Consider the following 18,745-nt stretch of genomic DNA (forward strand, 5'->3'; position numbering starts at 1 on the left):
GGTCAATCTGATATCTGTTGTCTTGTGCCTAGAGAAGCATTCCTTGCAAAGGTAGACTTCATCATATGATAATTCTGCATGACAGTTCTTCCTCAGCTTAGTACTGATAATGTCCCAGATAACTTACAGAGATTGTATAGATCTATAGATCTAAGAGAACTTATAGAGATCATCCGGCTATGAACATGTGATTGATAATCATGTCATCTTCATATGACTTCCTTTTGTCATGTTAGGGATATTTCATTACCGGGTTTTGCCCTGTAGATAAGAGATAATCATTGTCTGGGATACTGGAGCACACTAATACAACAATCTAACCATTTGGAAGGGTAGACTGACATTTAGTATGGCCACAAACTAAGGCAGGGACTACTTGTCCCCCTATTTTTACTTCTAAGTGTAATCTTAATTACACTTAGTAATCTTTAAGTTCTGTTTTGACCTCTGAGCAATGTGCAGATATTAAGGATGGAGCAGAATGCAAACCAGCTTGTCATGGCTGAACTCCTTGGACACACTGGATTAGTAGCTGTCACCCATTGCATTTTGTTACAGTGAGAGGCTGGTGTGAGCACTCTGGTTTGTTGTGAAGGGGACACTCAGAAGGTGATTAATACCTTTGTTTAAATAATGTATGTGCTACTTTGTCAACAAAAGCACACATATGGAAATGCACTGCGTTTTGAAGACGGACAAATAAACCACCATATGTTCAAGTAGCTGTTCCCAGCTGAACTGCAGTGAGAACTAGCACGCTTTTCCACTTCAGTGGGCAGATGTTCAGGGAGTGCTGAGGTCCAGCATTGGGTTCAGCAGCATTCATACACAGAGGCATCAGCGGAGATACAATTGCTTCCTTGACAGTTTATGTCTTGTTTGGCAGCATGAACTCAACCAGGAGTGAAAAGCTCCTGGGGAACATCATAGATGGGTCTGAAAATCCAGCTAGACATGATGCACACTTCCATCTTTGATCATGTAAATAGAAAGGAGGGAGGGGTATAGAGTATATAAGACATATGATGAGTTGGTTGTATTTACCTCAGTGACAATTTTGTGCAAGTAAAAATTGAGCTCTTTGCCTTGACTGTGATATTTTACTTAAGAGCCCACATCTTTTCCTTTGGGGATATAGGTGCACATGTTGTTCAGCACTGAAGTTCACCTCAGCTGGACCATGCTGGCCACGAGCAGCGTGCACAGAGATTAGGGCTGGTGTAACTGGATCCATGCTGAATTGATGGTCTGTGGCACACACAGTTAGTCATTCGGGGTTTGAAGGGCATCCAGAAATTCCCAGTAAATGTCCAACAGCCTGCTTTCTAAATACAATTTCTGGCTAGAAAAGGAGTGTCTTTCTAGGGAAATAGAATTCCTTATAGTATCTCTAACACTTAACTGTTTACCAGGCAGACTCTTTAAAGACAGACTTCATCAGCTGGAGCCCACAGCATTTCCCTGCTGTGATCATGAGAAATATCGCACCATGGCAAGACAAGCCCCTGGTCTGCAATAGTCGCCTTGTGACTGTCTCATCTTTCTTGGTCCCATTGCTAAACATCCAAATTCCCCTCTCAGCTCTCTGTGTTCCTGGAGGATTCCCTTCATCCACTGCATGCAGCATTACTCTGACCTCAGCCAAGTAGCTGCTGTCTTCCCTCTGTGCAGCAGGGCTGGTTTTAGGGAGAGGTGGGCACAGTGAGAGGCAAAGACCTGGTACAGAAAGGCAGGAAGGTTAGATAAGGCAGCTAAAAATCCCAAGCCTGGGCCAGAAAGCAGATTTTGGCTGTTCTTGATGGTTGACAGAGGACACCTGGTAACTGTAGTCCATTCATCAAAACTGGGATCCTCTGAGCTGAGCTAGGACGCCTTGCTGCCTGTTTATTTCACCCTGGCTTCTCCCAGGCACTCTGTGTGGAATCAGGGCCAGGTCATCCTTGTCCTTCTGCTGGAGAGCCCAACACAGCCGTCACACCCTGTCCCTTGCCACTTGAGCCTAATTGGGCCTGATTGTATCTGACTTTTGTCAATTGTACATAATTCCTGTTATGGGATACCCCAGTGTGGAAAAAATCTTTGGGTACTTTTCTGTCCTTGAATCTTTGTGAGGACCCAGCTGAGCTTTAGATTTGCTAAGGACAAGTCAAGGTAAGTCAGCCTCTTTGAGCTGTTTATTAAAAACTCTAGTAGTAGAAAGCAACAGAAAAAAACAGTATATATGTTTTTATCATTAGACTTACTACCTTCAAAAACTTTCTGCCAAATTGGCATCATAATCCAGAAAACCAGAAGTTGCTGCAACTATGACAAATGAATGGTTTCACTTAACACATGCTGTACTATATTAGGATGTCTACAAGTAGTGTTTAACTGGAAATGGAATTTGTTCAATGCCAAGCCATGAATAATTACAGTAAATAAAAATGACACATGCCTTAAATGTCTTTTATTTTAGGAGAGGTCTTATGACTGAACAGTTCCCTTAGACATAAAATCTGCATTTAATAAAAAAATTCAATAAACAATTATTTTGTGTTTCTTCAGACCCAGGCATAAACAGAAATGTAACGTCATGGCTGTGAGCATTATGAAAATCAGGGAGGAAACTGAGGGCTGGCAGAACTTGATCCATTCTTCCAGGGACTGACAGGGGGAAACAGGGACTTGTGCAGCTGTGACACTGTTACCATGACTGGCAATAACAGGGAAGCTTGACTAGTATTTATGGGAAATGCTGTAGCCTCATATCCCTCTAAAAGAGCAAGTTTGTTGCAGTTTCTCTGGAATAAAGCAGGCAGTTTCTTGGGCAGGGGGACGAGTCTTTTTTCTTACCTACATAGTTTAGAAAGCTCAATGGGAAGGGGGTAAAAAAAAAAAAAAAAAAAAAAAGAGAGAGAGAGAGAGAGATGTGCAGAGTCCTCAACATATTGCTGATTCAGTAGCAGTAACTTCAACTTCTATACTGTCACCTATGGTGAACTGCCTGGACTAATGTATCTCAATATTGTGGTGTACTGAGAGTCTGGTGGGGACCAGGAGCAAACACAACTCCTGCTTACATGCAAAAAAGGCAATGCCAGCTCCAGAGAAATGCAACCAATCCACGAGCCTGAGAAGCAGACAGATAAGATGCAGACCAGCTGTAGACCAAGTTCAAATGGGGCTGCATAACATGCTGACAAGGGTGTGAATGTTACCCTAATCTCAAATGTATGTGTGCTTTAATCTTTCCCATCCACATTTATCACAGTTTCTCTCTCCACACTTTTCCTTTCTCCTTCTTCTTTCCTCTCATTCACCCTACTTCCTTCTATTTGCCATTTTTACCTCTAGCTTCTTCTCTGTTCTTTCCCAACACCTCTGCCTTTTGCCTTCACTGTTCGTCTCCCTCTCTGTGGCTCAAATAAACCCTGTCAGATTAGAAAGTCTGTACTCTTTTCAAGACAGCGACCAGAAGCATTGCCTCCGTTTGGGGCATGCCACCACCTGCCAAATAGATGGGGATGATGAAATCCTGATGTTCTGGCTAGCAGCAGATGTGCACATCCAGTCCAGTGCAGTTTACTCTCTTCACAATTAGGCAAAACTCCTCCAGCTCCATGGCAGGGGGTGGAGGGGGTCACACAGGCACTGCAGAAGACCTTGTGCATTTGGGTCTCTAACATCAGACTGCAGCATAGCATTGCCCTTCCACTGTCCCATTTCCTGCCAAATAACTTCTGAGCTTTGAACAACTTATTTTTCCCTTTCTCAGCAACTTTTTTTCAGCTACCCACCTGGCTCCTCCTAAGTGGAGAGAGACTCAGTGAGTTCAGAGCTTGGCTCCTGGCTGGTGACCTGTTTCCCTGTGGCTGGGGAGGAATTTCCAGAGGATGAGTGGTATGCGTGTTGATCTCAGGGGAACTGGGGAGCTGCCAAACCTAACTGGCAAACTGGGCCAGGAAAGGCCCCACATGCGCTTTCACCAGAAGAAAGGAATGTTTGTGGAAACTGGGAATAGTGGAGCTTATTTAACTCTGTTCCTCTCCTCCCCACATTCACCTTAGTCTCAAGCTCAGCATTGAGCTCACCCTGCCACCGTGATAGCAAGACAAGAGGAGCCAGGTTATTACTGCAGCATGGAGTATCTCAGGGGGATATAAAAACAGTTACTGGCTAAGGTTTAGCCACTGAGTAGGCAAAGGAGTGCTGTGGCTTCTGAATAAGAAAGTATTCTGTGGGAGACATATCATAAAGCTGCCATAGCAACAGCCAAATAAACCAGGATTTTAGGGCAATGAGAGACAAAGGCACAGTAGAGGCATATAGGATCCCTTCCTTGGCTTGCTTTCTTTCCAGTGGGAGAGAAAACCCCATCTGTTACTGTCCCCTTGGGGACTTCTATTTGTTTGTCTTCTTGCAAGTGTTATTTGCAGCTTATTCTCAAGGTGGCATTTTTTGTCCTTGTTATGATTCTTTGGTGTGTTTCATCCTCTGCTTCCCACCATCAGCTATCCATGTAGTGACCTGTACCAGCTTCACTCATGGCAGTGCCATTTTGTTGAAAAACACTTTTATATGTGTTTCAGTTGGAAGATTTTAACAATCAGGGTTACTACAGGAAACCAGATTCCAGATAATGACTGAGATTGTGTCCACACTCCTGAGAAGGCAAAACTCCCATTGACTTCAGTGGTGACGGTCTGCACACTTCAATGCTTTTAAAGCTAAAGCAAGAAGCAGACTGGTTTGCCCACTTCAAGACACTCACACAGCTCCTAGTTTTGCTCCAACTGGGTCCATGAACCCAGCTAGCTTCTCTGCATTTTGGGTGGACTCAGCTCCCTTTAGCAGAGCCACGGGGGTGCAGAGGGAGAGTGCACAGCTTTGCAGAGCCCCAGTTCAAGGTGGATGCAGGCTGTGCACATGGGCAAATAGCAGTGTTCGTCTTCAGCACCCCAGGCCAGGCCTATGGGTCCTGCCCTGCCTTGAACCCGAGCACAGGCACTGCATGTAAAGTTAATTGCTCCACCACTCAGTGCTTTACCTCAGCAATTTACATCTTGCCTGTCATTATTGGAGTAGTCAGAACCTCCGTGGCTTGATGATGTTCATTAAGACCTGCTGACTTTCCTTTCAGTGACGTTGTACTATTCAGTGCTTCTGACAGGATTTCTTCTGCCTGAGAAGTCATTACGCTCCTGCCTAATCTGGCATGATCCACGCCCAGAAAACAAGAAAAGCAATTTATGCTTCAGAAAGAGAATTTAAAAAAAAAGATCACCACTATTAACAACATACAGGACTATACACACACACAGTCATACTGAAGAGATGGGGCAAATGATGTAATTACTCTGTGCCTCAAGATAAAAAGGGATGCTAATGTTTCTTCTCCTTAATTACACTGAAATTTCTTCAGAAAAGGAAAGATATTTTTTTTACTCTTTGTGTTTGCATAATGCCAGGTACCAGAGGGGTTTCTGGACACAGCAGTTGAGTACAAGATACTTAGGATGGAACTCACAGAATGCTCTACAGTCTTTGCTTGTGTACATGAGTTATTTCGTTCATAACTGAGTGGCTTCACCTATGGAAGGGAACGTTGCCTTAACAGCATGCATTAAGAGCAGTGAGGCAGTTGTTAAAGGTAAGGGGAAGAGACCTATTTCCATGTGAAAGTGTAAAGAGGGATTTGAATTGTAGGAGCTGCTTCTGAGCTGGACTTTGGGGCATGAGGACCCTTGTGCAAACTGATCTGGAACCCATGACAGTTCTATACCTGGGACTGAGGCAAATAGATGTGACATTACAGTGCACAGGAATCCTAAAAAAACTGACCAAAGTAGCAACAAATGTCTTACTGAGTTGCCAGTCCTCAGCACTGGGATGGAAGTGGGTTCGCTGAGAAGATTCTATTGGTGCCACTTTCAGTTCACAGTTCTCACTTAGTCTAGCACATAGGAAAGAGAAAACAGCTTTACCTCATGTGTCTTCCTCTTGCTGCTTACCCAGATTTCCTCAAAATAGTCTAGCTCCTTTCTCTTTTAAAATTTTGATTCTGCCTACCAGTTTATGACTGTAAGCCTTAGTCATTTTTGGCTGCTTCCTGTGGTGAGAAGAACCTCAGAATCACTTAGATCCTTCCTTGCTAACAGCATGACTGCCTTTATAGAGTACAATATCCATCTGTGATCTAAACTAAAATGTGGAAACTTCTATAATCTATCCTCCCTCTGATCTCATCACAGTTTAACATCATTGCCCTAGAAGAGATTAGAAACCTTGATTTTTTTTAAGCATCCTTTGTAGGTCTTTCAGGTATCCACTGTGAATTCTGATTCAGGGATCATCCTCCATGCAGATTTAAATTAAGTCTGCCCCTAAAGGAGTATTTGAGGAATCAGGGCATGCTAGAATGGATTTTGATAACAGTTGCAGCCCTACCCTACTGAATATTTATCCTGTGCAGGTGAAATCCATTCAGGGACCGTTATTTTCTAGCTACCTTTTGCAATACCAAGCAGCTTTCCCAGGTACTAATAACTAATCCCTCTTCAGCCTCTTCTTCAGTCCTCTCTCTGCTCTTCCTGCAGCATTTTGTTTAATAGTTTCAGACTGCCACTACAGCTGATTGCCCAAGGGATCTGCCACAAGGACAGGAAGGCCACATCTGTGCTGCACAGCAAAGCACAGGGCGGAGGTGCCAGAGCCAGAAGCGGTGTATCAGTGTGGCACTGGGTCCAGCCAGGTGACCCCTGTTGAAAGGCAGAGCTCATTCCCTTGGGCGCATGATGTGCACATGACTATCAGCCTGCTAGGACACCAGCAAGTACCTGCCTTGTCCTGTGTCATGCAAAGCAGGCAAATTTCCTTTGCCCTGGGTCTGTGATCTCAGCTTCACACACAGTTGTGCCATACAAATATCTCAGTTGCCTCCTCAGTTCATTAATTCTCAAATATTTTCCACATCTGCTTGAAAACATATTTTTGCCTTTATTTTTTTCTGATTTCTTAAAAGCCAGAAAATATTCTTCAAATGCCTCTTTCCTACTACTTACAATGTAGGAAAATTTGTTTCTTAAGGATCTGTTTTTAGGTCTGTGATGTACATTTATACTCAGCATTTATACAGCTCTTTGCAAAGGAATTCAGGAAGTAAAAGCACAGGTATATAAATTGTCTTCTTCAGGTCATCCAGCTGCAAAGCTAATTCATAGAATCATTTAGGTTGGAAAAGACCTTTAAGATCAAGTCCAATTGTTAACCCAGGGCTGTCAAGTCCACCACTAAACCATGCCCCTAAACACCACATTTATACATTTTACATTTTATACATCATATACATTTTAACACATTTTTATACACTTCTGGTGATTCCACCACCTCCCTGGCCAGCCTGTTCCAATTTTTCAACACCCTTTCAGTGAAGAAATTATCCCTGATATCCAATCAAAACCTCCCCTGGCACAACCTGAGGCCATTTCCTCTCGTCCCGTTGCTTGTTACTTAGGAGATGAGACCTACCCCCCACCTGTCTACAACCTCCTTCTAGGTAGCTGTAGCAAGGGATAAAGTTCCGGTTCCCACTCCCACCCCCCCCCACCCCCCCACCCCCCCGAGCCTTCTTCTCTCCAGGCTAAACAACCCCAGCTCCCTCAGCCGCTCCATGTAAGCCTTGTGCTCCAGACCCTTCACCAGCTCCGTTGCCCGTCTCTGGACACGCTCCAGCACCTCAGTGTCCCTCTTGCAGTGAGGGGCCCAAAACTGAGCACAGCATTTGAGGTGCGGCCTCACCAGTGCCAACTGTCACTTCCCTTGTCCTGCTGGCCATACTACTTCTGGTACAAGCCAAGATGCTGTTGGCCTTCTTGGCCACCTGGGCACACTGCTGGCTCACATTCAGTTGGCCATCAGCCAGCACCTCCAGGTCCTTTTCCTCCAGGCAGCTTTCCAGCCACTCTGCCCCAAGCCTGTAGCATTGCAAGGGGTTGTTGTGACCCAAGTGCAGGACCTGACACCGAGCCATGTTGAACCTCACACAACTGGCCTGAATTCCTCTGAATTTCAGTCTCAGGCTACCCTTCAGGCAGTGCCTTCCTCTCTTATAGGTACACTTGTGGTACTTGGTGTGGTAATAACTTACATCAGGCAAATAAATCTCCATACCAGGATACTCCAGCCTACAAGCATGCATTCCTAGGAACTGGTACAGACTTATGGAACAGGCCTGGGGTGGGTGGAAAAGACCTCTGCAGCAGATTGATCAAGCCTTTTGGAGCTCCGGTGGAGTCACTGGAATGGATCCAACAAGCATGGAAGTTGGTGCAGTGGAGGCAATTTTCCAAGTGATCATGTGGGAGCCAGAAAAAAGGGAAATATTACATTTTCTGAATTAGAAGAAATGTTCTTTACACAGCCAGGCTTAGACAGGTTTGGCTCAGTTTCATAACATTTCATATCTTTCATTGTTTTATGTGCACTACATATTAAGAATTGGATAAAAATGGCTTTATGGAAATTAAATAAATGTTGCATTTTAAAAAGTTCTTGTGGCCACTCCAGATGATTTAATTTCTTTTTACCCTTGGACCAGACCTTTGGAAACCTCAGCATGTCTTAAATAAACCAAAACCGTAACCTGGCATACTCAAAGCCCGCTGGGCAAATATGTGTGCATGTGTTTGACTGTTTGTGTTGTAATTCCACATGTCGATCAGGCCTCATTCTCTTTGCTTGTGCTATCCAAGACAAAAATGTCACATAGGTGTTACTGTCAGCAGTGGAAACCCAGAAGTTGCTCAAGAAGGGAGTGCCTGGCTGTAAGGATGCAATATGAAGTGCAGGGAAAGAGAGGCAAATTAGGTCAAAATGTGTGCGGATGCAGTGCATGCCCTAATCACCAAGGCACTCATCTTTCACCCACACAGCAAGATCATCAGCAGTCTGGTACGTAGCAAATGATCGGAGTATAGAATATGTTAAGCATTGCTTCCTCATAAAAGGACTGTCTAGCCTTCCAGCAACAGCTAGTCTCTCTCTTTTACACTGTTTTCCCTCTCCTGGCACTGAAGAGCTGCCAGCCTGCTGTAGCTAAGCCCACAAGCAGAAGAACCATGCAAAAGTTGCTCATGTAGCAGCTGCTCCATCAAACTCACAAACTCAGTTGCCACAACACTAGAGCAAATACTCAAAGTTTGTACTGTTGTGGGGAAATCAAGGAGGATGGGCCTTCTGTTCTTCCAAGTAATTCCTTCTGCTGAAAGCCTCTAAGGAGAACAAACTGTTCCCCTGATGTTATGGAACAACCATTTGACTTTCACCAAGCACTAGAGACTGAGTACAAAATAATACATTAGACCAGATAGATCTGGATGCAACTGTGATACTGCTTTTGAGGTCTGGAAAGCACAGCACAGCTATTTCCCAAAATCATGGAACCGCAGTAGTTCATTCCCTGAACAAGTGAACACCTGAACACTAGCAAGCATGCTACTGTCTGTGTGTTGTTTATTTGAATCAGGAAGCCCTTACAACAAATAAACTACAGCCAGCTGAGATAAAACGTGTTAGTAAGGATTGCCTTCGAGTTTCTCCTCGCGGAACAGGCAATTCTTATAACGCACATTCTGCTTTCCAATGTGTTGGCACTCATCAGAACAGTTTGATGAAAGCAACTGGGTGGCAAGAAGTGACACTGTCTCTGGTTACCACAACTGTATAGTTTTTTGTTTATTTTTGTCATTAAAGAATAGGATTTGTTCCTTGGTTTCTCTGGCAAACACACCTCTTAAGATCTGGAATTTTTATTTGGGACCTTGAGAAATGAAGGACCCACTTCTACTATCGCATAGAGAATACCACTCAGAGAGACCTAATGTTACCTTTTCTCTCTAGACAGGCGCTTCACAAAATCTAACAGAGTAATATTGTACAGCTAAGCCTACAAGAGGCTCAAGAAGAAAACCTGAGATGATGACAAGCAAAATATTTCATCACCACTCAGGATCTTTTCTGTATTATTCTGAACATGGCCATCCTAGGTACCAAGCTTTGCCTGTGACTTCTGGACCAATGTCTGCAGCTGGATCTAGGCAGGCTGAGGAGTGTGTGATTTTTATTGCAAATGGGTGACGGAGTTAAAAAAGGAAAGAAAATGCACTCAGTTTTCCTGCCAGAAATCTTTTTTTCTCTCTCCACCCCTCCCCCCCCCCCCCCCCCCCCCCCCCCCCCGCCCCGCCCCGGCCCCCATTCATTGATGCTAGTAAAAGCAAAGGGAAAAGGGAGGTGGCAGTCTGGAGTTCCCACTCACCAGTCAGCACAAGTGACTTTACTCCCATCTGACTTTTTCATTGAGCCAAAGCTTAAATACTTGGTTACAAGGGTTGGGCTTGCAAGGCTGCCCCAGTGCTCCCTAGTGGAAAAACAGTAAAAGCTAGACCTTGTTTTATCCAATATTGACTGTTCATTTCTATTGCAAGTAACTGTTGATAAATAAAGCAGAACCCTTTGTCCTACTATTTTGTAAACAATCTGGACTACTAGTCAACACGGAAATGATATGCAGATCTGTCTTTCACTTCCATCAGACCAGATGCTGATCTGTCTTTGCTTTTCCATTGCAAAACTCAGATCAGCAGTTGGACAAGACCTAAATTACTGAGGTTTAACCCAGGCAAGGCTCAGTTGCCATTTGTGGAGGGAGGGAAGAGCTCTGAGTGTGCAGAAGGGTGTGTCATGTCTCGGTACTCAAGTTTCCTCTTCCGTTTCTAAGCAATTAAAAAATTAGGACAGTGCTTTGGCCCTCTACATACTGCAGATTAGGATGGGATTGGTTAGGTTGACACACAGATAGCTTAGGGGGGTGGAGGTTCTCTGAAGCTATTGTTGAAGGAGTCATGCCTCTGAAACATATTTGGAGCTAAACAGTCCCAGCAGCTGTGGAGAAGAAATTTGGTTTCCTCCTCAGCAGATGTCTGTATACAATATTTGTGAGAACTGAACCCCTTATCACAACAGGGGATGAATCTTCTCTTCCTTCTGAAGTCTCCAAAAGCAAGCTCTAGAGCTTTCACCTTGAAAACAACCTACTTTCCTAAAAAGGCACAACAGAATTCTGATGTTTTCCTTTAAATATTCATGGTGATTAAAATTGGATTTTAATAGTTGCATTAATTCTTTTTAGGAATGTGGTTGTGGTGTTGTCTAATTAAAATCAGTGTGTTAGCAAAAGTGAAGAACATCCTTAAATTACAGAGTGATTATTCCATGGAAATGAACCCCTTTCTTTTCATTTTTCTTTTTTTTTTTTACATTTCATAGGTAAGGTGACTTCATTCTTCCAAAAGGTAGGGTTGGGTTTTTTTCATATATGCAGACCTAGTTCTGATTTCCTCACCTTTTTATGCGTCGTCCCTGGAAAGACAAACTCTTGTCTACACAATTAAAGGATTTTATGATGCCAGTTGGTGTCACTACCTCTATTACACAGTAAGTAAGAGAAAAGTTAGGTACATGCAGGTATAATGACCATCCACTATCATCCAAGAGGCTGATGGAAAAGCTGCAGAAAGAACCTGCCATTCTGAGACCCAGGTCCATGCCCTGTCAGTGAGCCCCCACTAACTGTAAGGAATAACTCAGCATTCACACAGCCTTAGCAGAACTGCACAGCTCTTCATTCATTCGCTCAGCCATTGCCTCCCCTACAAAATCAAAACAAAACCTAAATAGCAGACTAGAAAGGAACCAGCTATAATGAGGAAAACATGGGAGATTGGGGTGCAGAGTGGGGCATCTGAATGCTTGGTTTTCTAACAGACTCTGGTTCCATTAATTCTGTGAATTTCAAAATCAGAACCAAAGAAATCTTTTGGGAGGTGTTTCCTTTCTCCACTTCCAGCAGCTACTGAACCCGTGCCAAATACCAGAGGAGAGAATAAAACAAAAAAGGGAAAGGACATCATCACTAGCTTTTAAGGAAGCATCTCATATGCAATCCAATAGCCCCAAACCATTTCATGTGTTACTGTCACACACTTGAATACCAATATGTCACAACTCTATATTGTTGTATTGGCAGCTGAAGCCTAAAACACCGCAGAGAGCTTTCTCTATGTTGTATGTGCCAGTCTGTCAGGGCAGAGTGGCAGGCATTCCTAGGCACCTTGCACAATTCATTGTTGTGTTTACTATTGCCAGGTATCTGCCTGGTGGAGCAGAAGATTATGTCACGTCACCTGTGACTGCAAAGGCTTTTGCTTTAAGGTTCCATGACCTATAGTTGTTGTTAATGCAGGAGAAAAAGGAGGAGAGAGAAAGGAACAAAATGAGAAAAGAATGGAGTTTTGGTTCTTGGGATATTTATATATATATATATTTGATTATAATAGAATACATATATCATTTTACCTTTATGCACTTATGCATGTGTATTTTTCTATTTGTCTATATAATTATTTAGCTGACCTATTTAATGGAGAAACAGAATTCCAGAGTTGGGAGGGAAATATTGTATATAATTATATATGTATATATAGGTATAATGGAACATAATTTCAGACCAGATCTACAAACTCAAAGTTTTCTCTTAAATAATTTTTCATGTTTAAATCTTACCTCTGCTCCATCTGTGGGTCACAGTGGCATGAGCACTGTAATAGAACAGCAGCAGCAGCAAAGTCTTCCAAAGCATCTTTCTCTTTAAAATACGTATGTCTAGCTGTATAGCTGATTTTTAATTTCCTACCTCCTTTCTTTTCAGGAATAAATAAATGGCTTTTCCTTTCCCCCTCCCCCTTTGAAGGAGAACCTGTCTGTTCTTCTGAGTAAAGCTGAAGTCAGTGTGCAGCTCCTCTCTCAAACCAAGTCTCCTCGGGATCAGGAAACTTACTTTCACAGACAGACTTTGTTTTTATCCACATCTGGAATGACTCATGGGGCATGTGAGTTTGCTGGCAACTGTGTGAATAAATATCATTACATTTTTGTAGCTGAGTTTCATTTCTTATATGGGCCAGTTGGAATTTATTTTTGTCCAATAAACAGCCACAAGTAACTTCATTAAAGGATCCTAGCTCTGTAGCTACTGCTCTGCAATGCAGGGGGCTATATGCTAACCCGTGTCTAAGGCGAAACCCTCCTCTGGAATGATGTACAGCTGCCCTTGGATGCTTAAGCCAGGGAGAGGGGCATGTGATCTGCAAGAACATTTTGCTACTGTGATTCATATAATCATTCCTTTATTAAGAACATATAATGCTGCGCTTAGACTTCAGTTCTGCAAGGCAAGTCCTGGCCTTTTCCTCTGTTTGGCCAGTGCAGAGAACAGGAGGATCCAAATCCTTAACTGGCTCTCCTCAATGGTACTATGGGGAGTGCGAAGAAATCCTAAGGACAATCTACAGTAACCAGGATGAATGCGGAGAGGTAATGCTGAACAAAAAGGCTGCTGATAGACTTCTCCTTGCTGACACTTGCCCCAGGGAAGACAACACTGGAAGCCTTTATCCCAGAGCAACCTGGCATGGAGGAATCTGCAGGTATGTACTGTCCCTGGCACAGCTTCAACAGCCGCAGCAGGGTGTGCTTTGTGGGAATACAGCACTGGAATAACAGCAGGTTGCTGTATTTTGGAACAGACGGATGAAATATAGGAACACAAGAAGTATTTAGCAGAATCAAGCAATAGGAGATACTCCATTTGGCTCCTAGAAGTGAATCTTATCTTTTCTTTTCTATCTGAGTGTAAGCCAGGAACAAATCCACAGACATCTATGAATTTACACTGGTGTAAAACTGGCACTTAAGAAAGGACACTCCAGCTCAGAAGGTATAAATAGAAGAATTAAGGGAAAAGACCAAGAGCTGGCGTGACAGAGGGCACTGTGGCTCAGGATTAATAAGCACTGGCAGGAAGGCATGGAGAAAACCTGTTCAACTCCTGTATGCCTCATGCCAATGTCTGGCCTCAACCTCAGTCCCCTCATTCTTCTCTGTCCCAGCTTCAAGTAACACCAGCTGTAAAGGGAAGGAGGAGGGTCAAATAAGGTTGTCTTGCTTAAGGCAGGCGACTCCACTTCTTTTCCTACATGTACAGATTTTCCAGTGCTCAGACTGCCACAGGTTACTCCCACATGAACAGCACATGAATGTAAGACAGTATTTTACATGCCAAGGAGATGACAAAATGTGTAACTCAAGCAAAGGGTGGCTAACTAACTCTCTTGCTGTATACTCTTCTTGTTACCATACATATTAGGGATGGATCTGAATGCAAGACATGGGCTCACTCAAATGTATTTGTGAAGAAATTATAGAGCTGGAGCGAACTAGTTTTATGTTCCTTAGAGAAGGGGAGAAAGAAAGAGAGATGCTGCAAGAGGATGATTATTCCTACTTAGCTCAGTCACTTATAACAGGATGATTTGTTCTCTGGAGAAGGTGGATCCAGTCATCAGCATGGCCAATTCTGAGATGATGTGCATCAAGATGATTTGCATCAAGAAGGTGCAAGTTGCACCGTAGTAAAGGGATAATGATCTGTCAACCACTGAGGAAAAAACGTTGTTTTATAACTAATACTGGAAAGACTTCAACCAGTAGGGAGAACTTGAGGAAGTACTCTTTGATTTAGTAAACCACCTTAGTGAAAGCCCTTTAACAAGCAAACACAGTGGGTATAGATGGCTTCATTAAGTTAACTGCATCAGCCTAGCTACCCAGCTTGATCACTTTAATGTCAGCAGGGTCTGTGAATGAGATGTTTCAAAGTCAGGTAGACAAGGGAGAAGCAGCACTTAGGAAGCATGTTGCAGGCTTGAGAAATGAAAGAAAATTATGAGCAACCTGAAGATCTTGTGGGGTAACGAAGGAACACATTTTCATTGTTATTTGAGGAGAGGGCATGGAAACTCTTCTGAGGTGCTGTATCATTTAATTGTTTACATCTAAGGAAACAGCAGCTGATAAAAGAGGATGAAGGAGGCCAGAAGGGCTCTGCCCCCTCTGAACCAGAAATAGAACAACTTTGCAGAAAGAGCCCTGCAAAATGGCTCTGTCTCCTGGCTGCCAGCAACAGACACTTCCTTTGCTTGTTCTTTGTCACTGCTTAATATATCCATCCTAGAAAGGGAGGAGAAGAATACCAGGAATTTTCTTCCTTAATCTGCCCCTCCTCCACCAGCCTCCAGAGCAAGCATCCTAGCAGCAACAGAGGAAGAGTTGCTGAGAGAGACAGAAGAGATGTGTGATAAGACTGGCATACAGGTCAAAGGGATATAAGAGTATGAAATGATTGCTGTTCTCTCCATTTTCAGACCCTGGAGATGTTGCTCTGAAGCTACATTATATGTGATATATTTTATTATTCTTATCTATTTCTCCTTAATCTGAGTCTGACTACAGAATTCTCTTTAGCAGCCTTTTCCTTATCTGAGCTCAAATACAAATGCTCCCCATCTGTGGTTCAAAGCCCCACTCCTCAGTGCAGTCTTCAGGCATCCTGTCTTTGACTGCCTCCTTGTGTGTACCACAACTGTAGGGCAAATTTGACTTTAAGACTTTGAATGATGTACTCATATATATTTTCTTACAGGAAATGCAGCTGCAAATATAACAGATCCATGTAAAATAAATAATGCTTTCCCTGTAGCATCTCCTTAAGAAGTGTAAATGCCCCTTTCCCCCTCTTAAAACTGTAGGTGGTTTTTTTTCTCCCATATGGATTTATATACAGGCAGAGTCATATCCTCCATATTAAAAAGCCTTCCAGATGAAGCCAAGAAATAAATCTCTTAGGCATGCTCAGGGCACTTCAATTATATAGTTTCTATTCATCTCATGACTATATTTTATTAGATAGTTGCTCAGTTTCAGCTCAAGACAAATTCTGCCTGTGCTGGAGGTTTGAATCTCTGCAACTATAATGATAGCTGAAGCAGGGTAGAAATCCTCTGTATTTATAAATAATAAACACTCCTAGATTGCTTTGGAAGTATCAAGCAGAGGAGCTTTACAGTGAAGAATTCATCCTGAATATATGTCCGGTAGGAGAGGGTGCCATGCTGTTGAAGCCAGGACGCTGAGAGCTGGTCTGCCGGCTGGTCAATATTCAGGTCTTAAGCCAGTGTAGTGCTAGACAGTGTCACAGTTATGTTAAGGTGACTATTTATGTTTTTCCAGTTGTCATAAATTTGGAGATGCAAGTCCTCCAGTGCTCCTAGATCTGTGAGACCCTTCAGGCACAGAAAGACTCTGGCAGTCTGTTTGAGGTGAAAAGGGACATTTATGCAACTATCAGCAATATGACTAGGTACCAAGGGAGCAGCTTTTCCATTCGATTCCTCCATCCTGATGCTGTCAGTGAGCGTCTGTACATGCTGTTACTCCCACGCAGTCTTTTTAAGAAACTTGGAAATAGGGAAGGGAGAAAAGAAGTGGGTGAAGAATGGAACAGAGAAGCTGCCAGCTGCATTTTTGCAGCCCATGCAGAGTGGGAGCAGAGCTGGTTGTGGTACTCCAAAGCAGTCCTTCCTTCCCATCTCAGGTGCTGTCATGGTAAAAGGATTTCAGCAGTCTGGGAGTGTAGAAACTCTGTATTTCACAGGGGATGCTCTGGAGTGACCAGTCCTTCAGGTGAGGTGCCCTTATGTGTCCTCTTTAGTAGCTCATTGTGTGAAATAATTTATAATCTAAAAAGATAATAGAAGGAGAAACAAGGCAACAAGTGATCCAAGATGAGCAGCCTGTGGGTCTTTCAAGAAAAATAATCTCTTTCACTGGACAGTACCAGCTCATGGTGTTGGTTCAGCTTTGTCTTTGATGGGCTCCTGCAAACCCAAGGCAGGGTTGCAGTCTGCCCTGACACCTCAGTTGCAGTTAAGAGTCCATTGCAAATCTTCTGTGAAACAGGTATTTTTTAGATTGGCCCTGTTTCAATTAGAAAACAGAGTGTGTGTGTGAAGGAAGTTCCTCTGAACCAGAAAGTCTGTCCTGCAGCCAGAGCCCTGCCCTGCACCGTAGGCATCTTCCTGCTAGTGTGCCAGCACAGTGGAACAGCATTCATGCATGACACAGGCATTGGTCTCCTTCCCACCATTGAGACAGATAAATGGAGACATACGCACGAAGTGACTCACTCACTGAATGACTTGATGGTAGAGCTGTGGATAGAAACCAAGAGCTGTTCCATTCCTCTGCCCAAAATATAAGGCGCTGGTCTGGCACTTCAGCAGCTCACGCAGCACCAGTGCCATCTACCAATAGCTTCCACAAGAAGCCAAGAAATACCCTCATAGCTAGGAGCACAAAGAGAGGTAAAAAAATAGCTGTAGACAAGCTGCTAGGAGAAGAAACATTGTTTTTTTCAACTCAACTATTGGCATTTGAACCTCATTATCCATAATGACTCTTGCTGGCCCCTCAGCTGAAGTTGCAGCTTCCCACAGCAACAGTTTGGACAGCAGAATCTCACTGAGCCTGAAAGTGACAGCAGCCAGGGTGAACCTTACACAGCCATACAGTGCAATGGAGTTGTAAGTTGGAAGGGACTCTGAGGCAATCTTTCAGTTGTCCTTCTGCCCCAGAGTCCCTTTGCTTCCTTGATCTAGCTGCCTGACCTCACATTCACAAGAGCACTTAGATGCTGAGCTGATACTTTACAGATCCACATTTAAATAACCAACATTTAAATCCAGCTTTGCAGATATCTGAATTCCTTGTGTGCCTAAGTTTCCCCTATGAGTCTCCTTAAAATGCTTGTATCACTGTATCTACCTTGAAAACACTGAGCCACTTACAACCTATTTCATATTTCACACAAAATAATGAGACTTGCGTTAATATTTACAAAAATATATGACTGCACAATGCCCCATCTCAAGTCCCGTGTTGCACATTTCAGGTTTTTTCCACATAATCAGGAAGCAGATGGAATAGATATTTTACTCGTTGACTCTAATTGTTTGAGAAGTTGCCTGCATTCTAAAGTGTCCTGGCTGAGATCCTTTCTCTGCCTGAGGAGATGTGAATACATACCATAAGAGATGACTCTAAGACCTGAATTACAGGATTTTCTTGGATGGGACTTTTCAACTCATTTGCTGGATCTGTTACTATCTGTGGGTGGTAATTAAATATTTGTTGTGGCAGAGAGAAGGAACGTGAGGATGACCCTTTCACTGTGATCACAGCACTCACACATATGATGCATGTCTTACTACCTACCCATCCTTTTTATATGGAAGTAGGATACATACCATTGATACTTCATTATACAACAGGCTCATATAAAAGATGAAAGTTCAAGTTGCCTCAGGAATAAGAGGTATTTGAATCCAGGTTCTTGGATCCTGGTCAAGTACACCAACTAATTAACTAAGAAGAGATCCTTCTCATCTTTTAGATAAAGTCAGGAGAGGATTCATGTTTGCAATGAAAACCTGAGCAGAGACAAATAACTCTCACTAGCTTCAAGTTCCAAAAAGACACAAAATTTATTATGCCCCTTTCTCCTTGGTATTTCCTCTTGACTAGTTTAGATAATCTCTGTGTTTCAGCCTGGACTATGTGAGTCATCATCAGACACCAGGCTTTTTCCCCAGGCACTGTACAGATAGCCTAAACACTGAAACTGGGGCTGGGAATGAAGCTTAGAGTGAAGTTAAGCATGCTCACAGTTAAACCCAGCAATGCTGAGCCAGGATGTCTCCTAAATCAAGAATTCACAAAACTGATGTGCTAGTAAGGCTGCTTTGATCAAGTG

The 18,745-nt window shown here is 43.2% G+C and overlaps 1 protein-coding gene and 1 long non-coding RNA gene across 4 annotated transcripts in view; one reads left to right on the plus strand and one right to left on the minus strand.

Moving 5' to 3' along the window:
* FAM180A (family with sequence similarity 180 member A) overlaps positions 1 to 18,745 on the minus strand; it is an 83,112-nt gene that overhangs the window by 13,867 nt on the left and 50,500 nt on the right. The window contains exons 1-2 of one of the 3 annotated variants that reach the window (XM_080391370.1): positions 12,601 to 12,884; positions 5,847 to 5,935 (exon numbers count right to left, since the gene is read on the minus strand). The exons of 1 other annotated variant lie outside the window; for it this stretch is intronic. In XM_080391370.1, the coding sequence (XP_080247496.1) occupies positions 5,847 to 5,935; positions 12,601 to 12,611 (100 nt within the window). In that variant the 5' untranslated portion in view covers positions 12,612 to 12,884. Of the gene's footprint in view, positions 1 to 5,846; positions 5,936 to 12,600; positions 12,885 to 18,745 lie in introns of those variants that run through there. One more of the 3 variants, XM_080391371.1, reaches the window with a different exon arrangement.
* The window catches only part of LOC308065417, a 56,557-nt gene continuing 50,895 nt past the window's right edge, over positions 13,084 to 18,745 (plus strand). Inside the window, exon 1 of the long non-coding RNA XR_013928761.1 lies at positions 13,084 to 13,523. This is a non-coding gene — a long non-coding RNA (uncharacterized lncRNA). The remainder of the gene's footprint in view (positions 13,524 to 18,745) is intronic.

The sequence above is a fragment of the Falco punctatus genome, assembly GCF_963210335.1.
Source record: "Falco punctatus genome assembly, chromosome: 6".
Lineage (NCBI taxonomy): Eukaryota > Metazoa > Chordata > Aves > Falconiformes > Falconidae > Falco > Falco punctatus.